At 60.8% G+C, this 7,793-nt stretch overlaps 1 protein-coding gene across 1 annotated transcript in view; it reads right to left on the bottom strand.

The window, feature by feature from the left end:
* The window catches only part of PGF (placental growth factor), a 6,494-nt gene extending 5,774 nt beyond the window's left edge, over positions 1–720 (bottom strand). Inside the window, exon 1 of the mRNA XM_009646596.1 lies at positions 645–720. Within this exon, the coding sequence (XP_009644891.1) occupies positions 645–720 (76 nt within the window). The remainder of the gene's footprint in view (positions 1–644) is intronic.
* Between the last annotated feature and the right edge of the window lie 7,073 nt (positions 721–7,793).

The raw sequence follows: 7,793 nt of genomic DNA, 5'->3' as shown, positions 1-7,793 counted from the left end.
CAGGAGCTTTCCAGCCCCCTCAGCCCCAGGGGCAGCATCCCGGCCCCGTCCGCCATGGGGGAGTCCCTCCAGCTTGGGAGGGAAGGGGGCACAGCGGTTCCCTGGAGCAGGGCTGAGGCCAAACCCTGCTGCCAAGGGTTAACCCAAAGGAGCTCTGTGGCCTTTTCTGTTCTATTTTTAAGCCCCGGCGGCCAGGGAAGCGGGAGCTACAGGAGGTGGGAAGGGAAGAGATGCCAGCGGGCAACACGATCCCCCGTGGGCCGCAGGTCCCAGGGGAATAACAGGCTCTGTGTCCCTGCCAGGATTCACATTTCTGTCCTCCTGGGAGAGTGGGGAGGCTGCTCCGGGGCTTCCCTGCCCATCTCTGTGTGAGGTCTGTCCCTGTGGCATGAGGACGCCAGTGGCCTGTCCCCAGCCCTGTGGGGTCTGTCCCCAGGGGATGCAGGAGACCCTGGCTGCCTGTCCCCAGCCCCGTCGGGCCATGCAGGTGGCATCGGCTCAGGCATCTGCGGGAGCTGGGCTCTGGCTGGAGCTTCTCGAGCTTCATTGGAGCTGCTGAGCATGTGAGAAAGCTGCTGGAGTGGGGCCTGGCAAATTAGCGGGGCAATGCTGCAGAGATAAGCGCACAGAAATCCTGGCCCCACCGAAGGGCCGGGTGTACTGCGGTTCATCACTCAGCGGCACAGCACAGCGGCTGCTGGGGGGCTGCCGGGACGGCATTCGGTGCCTGTTCATGCTCTTGCCCCTGGCTGGGCAGCAAGGAGCAGGTAACGTTCCCACTGCAATGGCTGGAGCATGCCTGCGCTCTCCCTCTGCCACCCCACGGAACCTCCTGGGCCAAGGGGACCCCCCAACCACCTCCCCAGGGATGGTTTTGAGATGGGGGGCGAAGGGAGTGTTTCCTCCCACCCAAGAGCCTGGCCCAGAGGTCGCCCTGAGCAGCAGCTGCTGCCAACTCACTGGACAGACAGAATCCTGTTATTGCAAAGACCGTGACCACACGGGGCCTCACGCCTGTCCTTGCAGGAAGGTCCCTTGGGGCCACCTCTCAGACACAAGGCCAGCCTCTGGCGCTGGAGCAAAGGGCTCTTCCCCCAGAGCCGTGTGGCTGGGGAGACCAGCCCTTAATTGCCGAGTGCAATCCTGTTCCTGGTCTGAAGCTATTTCCTCAGAGGCCTTGGGCAGAGTTTACATTCCTGGGATGAGCATCCCCTTTCTAGGCAGCAGGGAGCAGAGACAGGAGCAGAGAAATAATATTTGGACGCTGGTAACCTGTGACCAGCAACATCCTCCTGCAAATGGGAGAAACATCCAGCTGGCTGGGGCCGCGGCCGCTTGCTTTCCCCTCTGCCGTGCTGCTTCCCCAGGGGCCAAGCTTACTCTTCCCCAGCTGCAGGACAGGGCTGGAGGTTGATGCTGTAAATGCACAGGCACGTCCCTCATGCCACCTCCCACCAGGCTCTGGGGAGCAGAGCTACGCACTTTGGGAACAAGGGACAGAGGAGGCTCAAGGGACCAGCCAGGGACATCAGGCAAATAGAGACATTTCCTTAAAGGGCAGATACCTCCCCTGCGGTGACCCCATGCGGCAGCCGGCCGAGGGCTGAGAGAATCGCCTTGAATATGCCACTGCCTGCCTGTGCCACCTCCCTGCCCGGTCACCGATGGTGTGTCCCTGTTGCAGATGAGCCCTGGCAGTCTGGTGGGGACGGGCAGCCCCAGCACGCAGCTGCAAGTACGCCGTGGGGCAGCCCTGCCAGGGAATGGGCTCACCTCCGTGCCTCTTACACCCTGTGGGTGAGGGCCAAGAGCAGGGGCTGGGTGGCCCGTGAGCACTGAAGGAGCCCAGCGTAGGCAAGCTGCTCTCCCCTGTGAAACGTCACCCTGCTCACCACAGGTGGGGTCCCTCTCAGTCTCCTTTTCCATAAAACAGCCCCTTTTGAGCACCAAAATCCCCTGACGGGCATCTTCTCCCCTGCAAAACCACGCTTTTGGCACCACAGATGAAAAGGGCCCAACAAAAACTCATCCCTGTGTCGCTCTTAAGCTGACTGTAGCCAGGACCTCCTGCATCACCCCCAAAGCCCTTGGAGAACACCTCTGAAATCCTCAGGGCGTTATTTTTGTGCTCCTGCTATTTAGGACACTGGAGACAGTCTGATTTGTGCTGGAGGCTTCTGCCGGGGGAAACACCAAGCCCCCCATGCTCCAGCGCCCAGCACAGCCACCCTCTCTTGCCTTGCTCCTGCCCAACAGCCTCTCCATCAGGAGGCTGCTGCCAATTTCTTCTGGGAAACACGGGGCTCTCCAGCATCCTTGCAGGCAAGCAGGGCTGCACCAGTGACTGCTGGATGGTCCTCAAGGAAGCAACCTGCAAATGACCCGCCTGGGCAGCCGGGCCCCCAAGGACTCCCCAGAGCCACACCGCGGTGGCTCCGATTCCCAGAGAGGCCAGTGGCAGCACATCCCTCACTCCCAGCGGCCAGTTGCTGTGGCTCGGTGCCTCCTCCCAGCCCAGGTGCGCAGGGGGATGTGTTTGCCGAGGGGGAGGCTGACAATTTGTTTTGGTTCCTCAGGAGGGGAGTTCGGCCTCCCTGGGGAACCCGCAGGCACCTGAGGGCCCAGCCCCATGCCTGGGGAGAGCAGGGTCTGGCCGCCCCAGGTCGCAGGCACCGGGGCTGGCCCGGGTCATGAGTTTCGGAGGGGCACCAGGGCTGCCTGAGAGTGCCCAAGGCAGGAGAGCTGGGTGAGGCAAGCCTGGCTGCTGCTCCTGGGCAGGGCTTAAATCCCCCACGGGGGCAGGGACGATGCCACGGAGGAGGAGGCCCCTGAGACTGCCAGACCCAAGCCCTGGGAAGCCGTGGCCCTCAGCCAGCCAGTGCTCCAGGAACAGGTCGGCGGCTGGCAGACCCAGTGCCGCTCAGCTCAACGCTTCGTCTTTCAGCGCAGGCCTAGTTTAGTGCCGAGGCTGAGCTTGGGGCAAGGGACAGAGTCGTCTTCCCACCAGGGCAAAGCTGCAGGCAGGTAGTAAAGCAACGCCGGCAGCAGATGGGAGGGTGAATGATGACCAGACGTCGACCAGCCCAGCCATCCGTCAGCTGTGCTGGCGGGGAGGTGACGGAGAGCACACACTGGTGTCCACAGTGCAGCAGAACACAGCCCTGGAGCAGGGCAAGGCACTGGAGAGCCGAACCACAGCCCCAAGCATACGTGGGTGCCTACAGGTAAGCGGTGCGTCAGCAGCCTCCACAGGGCCTGCAGGTACTGTGCCAAAACAACAGCCCCTTGCACACAAGGTGCTGTGAGTCCAAAGCGGGAAATGAAGACGCAGCACCCACAGCACAGCTCACCCTGCTCTGCCCAAGTTCCTCTCCTGAAGCCCTGGGTGGCAGCGGAGCCCCCCAAATCTGAGCAACCCTGCAGGGATTTCCCTTTGGCGGGGGCAGAGTGCTGCATTTGGGAAAGCCCAAACAGGCTGTGCCCAGGACAGACTGGTGCAGCAGCGTGTGCGCGACCTTCCACCACCGGCAGAGATGAAACACCTCAGGCCCGCATGGGGCGGGAGGGATGGGGTACAGCAGCCCCCAGGAGGGACAGGACTCTCCCAGCAGGAGCAGGGTGGCCCCTCTCCCCGGGAAAGAGATGGAGGTTACTTTTCCACCAGAGAACCAAGCATTTTCTGCGCATCTATTGTGTTTCATCTCTCCTGGGAAAAGGACAGCGAGCACTGAACGGAGAGGAGAGGCGCAGGGGCACAAATCGCCCACTGCTTTGCCACTGCCCCTCGCCTCCCAGCTCTCCTGGCCCAGCCAGACGGTGGGCAGGGGCTGCCAGGCGCTTTTCTCCCCTGCCAAACTCGAACCCGATCCACGCCCAGCCCAGAGCTTCTGGCTGCTTATCATGTGGATGCAGTTCTCCTGCTTTTAGCTGTCATAATATTGACACAAAGCAAAATAATAGCGACGGCGAAACTCTGCCTGGCTCTGGAAGGCAAACAGGCGAGGAGCAGGGGAGCAGCAGGCTCCGCTATTGTGCGGGACGGGGGCAGCAGCCTGGGCTGCTTCCAAGCTCTGCTCCCCGGCATCACGCCTGCTGATAAGCGGGGAGGGGGGGGACACGACACACATGGGATGCCGGCGGAGGGGAGATGCAGGCTCCGCAGCACGCTCTCCCGGTCGAGGAGCGAACGTGTGCATCGGCAGGGCTTCGTCCCAGAGGCTTTCCCAGAACGTGGGCAGAAGAGTGGCTCATCTCTCCCTTTCCCTGAAACCTGGCAGCTGCTGAATAGCTGCCATCACCCGCAGCAGACAATGAGCAAAGCGAGCCCGGGGCCAGCTGCAGCGCCGGGAGCGCCTGAGCGGAGGAACTGCGGGGAGCTGGCCGGTGACCAGGAAGCAGCCCAGACTGCTGGTGTCATGGACCCCTCGGTGACCACAAAGCCGCCGGGCTGCGCTTTGTCTCGCCCTAAGGGCCTGGGCTTCCTGCAGCCGCGCCTGGTTTGCTCAGGGGCTTCTCTGAAACCAGCCTGGAGGGACGGACCCCCAGCATCACCTCCTCCCCAGCCCAGCCAGCCTGCCGCGCGCCCTCTGAGCGGGGACAGAGCCACGGCCAACACCTGTGCAGTGCCACTGGGCTTTCCCAGCCACTTGTGCCTTTGGCGGCACCAAGCACAACCAACGCCTTTTCCGGGCACGAAGGCCTGGCACACCTCTAGCGAGGCTGGGGTTGACACCTCCTGCCCAGCCCCGCACCGCAGTCCCTTGTCCCTCACTGGGGCTTGTTTTCCTACATGACATGCAGTGACTTCCCGCACTTCCCTCCCCTCTTCCTGACCAGCCTGGCCTTTGAACCGGCTGCCTCCAGCTGCCTGCATCCCAAGAGGAGACCTGGGGATCTGCCACACATGAACGAGCTGATGAGTGAGGCTCCACATCCAGGGGAGGCATTTGGACGCCAGCTTCCCATGCCTCTCCCGGGGGCCGGGAAGGGCGAGGAGCAGCCCAGCCTGGGCTGCTTCCACCACGAGCCCTAGAAAAATGCTCCCGTGTCCCAGCCTTGGTCTCTATTTTTAAGGCTCCAAAAAGGAGGGGGGCGTGAATGGCGAACTTGCTGGCAGGAGAAACAGTCCCTGGGCCGGATTCAGAACCGCCTACTCGTTTCCCGTAGGGATCATGGACTGCATCGGTACTGCAAGGGTCTGGCGACGGGCTCGGCCTGCCTGCGGGTGCTGTGTTGACGTGAGGATGAGCCAGCAGCCGTTTTCTAGGCAGACACAGGCGCACGTACATGCAGACTGCCAAGCAAGGAGCTGCACCAAATCCTTTGCCAACCTGAGGCGCCGAATCCATCCTGTTACTCCCCATAGCAAGCGCTGCCTGTTCCCCCTTGGCCGCCCAGGCGGTTACAGCAGCCATGCCTTCCTGTGGATGACCGGTTTAGGGGACAGCTGTGACCAGGGTTACCAGCAAAGACCAGCAGAACATCTGCACTGGTACCTGCAGTCAGCTGTGAATTTCAGGCATCTTAAAATTGCCAATAACTCAGGCAATGTGTGCGTGCGCCTCCAGACCCACAGAGCTGAGCTTTCCAGCTGTTCACGTACCTGCTTTTGATCACCAGCTGTTTGTTTGGGTTTTTTGGTCTTCTTTCCCGGGAAGCTCAAGTTTTAAACGTGCGTTCAGCACTCAGCTCAGCCCATCATTACCACCCCCTTCACCTACTAAGAGACCTACTGTGTCCCCTGTAGCACACAACACACCGGTTTGGGGTCCCTCAGACCTTCAGCAGATTCACTCCTGCCTCTTTACAACCCTGCCGCCACATCTGCAGCTGTAAGAGCATCGGGCTTGAGTCGTCCCCTCTGTTTTTATCTAAGGCCTTGCAGCATGGACCTTCCAACGAGCAATTGTGTCACACCAAAGATACCTTTGGTGCATCCTTCTCCTTAGACCATGCTTCGTGTTCCCCCCGCTCCCATGTGCCACACCATCCTTCACTGCTCCTCAGTCACTCATGCTCAGCGGCTGGCTTAGGCAATGGTGATGCTGCTTCCGTGTCACCTATCCGGTCTTCACAGACCGTGCTGTGCTGACAGCCTGCCCCGTTGTTCCTGCTGGGCTGTGGCTTTGCTGGCTCTCGCCTGCTGGCTCCTTCCTTTCGCCTGCGCAGAGCATGAGCAGCTCGCTTTGCTTACCCGGGTGTTGCAGACGAGTCCAATTACTAGAGTTCAGCAAACCCCGATTCCCCTCCCTGGCTTTTCATCCAGTCCACTTATCCGCTGAGAGTTTCTAATCCAAACAGCCTCCCAGCACATGATGTTCCAGTGCTCCCGGGCTCTACCCAGCCTCCGTCTTGCCTTCTCCTCCCTCACATGAGTGCCTGGGGGATGACATTCAGCCCCCAGGGATGCAGAATTCACTGGGTGGAGGGGAAGCAGTGTTTCCAGCAGCCATCCCTGACGATACCGAGCAGGACTCCGTCCTAGGCAGGCTGGCAGCTCTCCAAGATGAGCTAGATTTCAGCTCCTCTGCAGGGCCAGAAAACGTGCCGCTTCACTCAGCCGGCCAGCTCATCCCCTGCTCAGTTCTTTTGCCTACAGCCCCAGCACTGTCTGCAGTCATGTCAGCCTCCTCGCTTGCTCACGCACCAGATGAGAAACCACAGCGGCCAACTCTGCCCCAGGAGACCTGGATACACCCGGGAAGGGAAAGGAAGGGAATTTTTTTTTGCAGGAGGCAGCTGCCTGTGGCCACAGCAGGAGAGGGGAGTCCTGCTCTGTAACACCCAGCAGCTCTGGACCACCAAGCGAGTCTCCTCCAGCCGCCCAGGGATACATGCATGCGCGCGCGCACGCACACACACACCCACACACCCACCTACACGCGCACACACACACACACACACACACACGCACACGCGCGCGCGCGCGCACGCACACACACACACACACACCCACCCACCCCACCACCACCACACTGCCTCGGCCAGGACAGCCTGCAAGGCGGCGAGATTTCAGCCAAGTACACCAAAACACCAGGATGTGTCTTTCCAGCTGCCTTCCCCACATGCCCCACGCTCCCCTCGCTGCCGCTCCTCTTCCCCACACGTCCTTTTCAGTCCCCCTGGGCACTCCTTGCCTAACGCACTGGGGTCCTGGCAGCAGCTGCTGGCTAACGACAACCAGATGTCTCGTAGCCATGCTCCCTCCAAGCAGCCAGAGCCCGGGGTTTGCCTCACAGCTCTCCAGAGAGCCGCAGGTTCTGGCTCAGCACTGCTACACGGGGCTGACAGCTCCCGAAATCCCCATTCAGAGGCTTTCATTCATGAAAGACAAGGCAGCAGACCAAGCGCAGGACTCTGCCTCTCAAGGGACACCAGACTGCCAGCCGTCTTCGGCCGTCTGTGGCAGCAGTGGCCGGCAGAAAGCACTGTACAGAACAGGGCAGGAACAGCACAAGCAGGGAAAACCTCTGCAGCCTGGCAAGGCACCGAGAAGAAACTGCCCTGCAATAGTTACTGGGACCAGAGCAGGGAATGTGAACAGCCCAGCATCCACAAGGAGGTCATAACCTCAGAGTCCGGTTTCCCTTCCTCTTCTCCCTCCTGCCTAATCTCCAAGAGCTGCTCTGTTTACCAGCAAGATAAGTAAACAAACAAAGAAAATCTCCGAAGCGATGCTGGTTTGGGTGGTTTTTTGTTTTTTTTTATTTTTGGCCAATTCACTGTGTGCCCCAGTCCCAGGGTACACACGTGGGAGCGGTCTCAGCACACCATGGAAGCCGGCACCAAGCAAT

The sequence above is a fragment of the Egretta garzetta genome, unplaced genomic scaffold (genome assembly GCF_000687185.1).
Source record: "Egretta garzetta isolate BGI_Z169 unplaced genomic scaffold, ASM68718v1 scaffold79, whole genome shotgun sequence".
NCBI lineage: Eukaryota > Metazoa > Chordata > Aves > Pelecaniformes > Ardeidae > Egretta > Egretta garzetta.
This window is presented reverse-complemented; position numbering and strand designations above follow the sequence as displayed.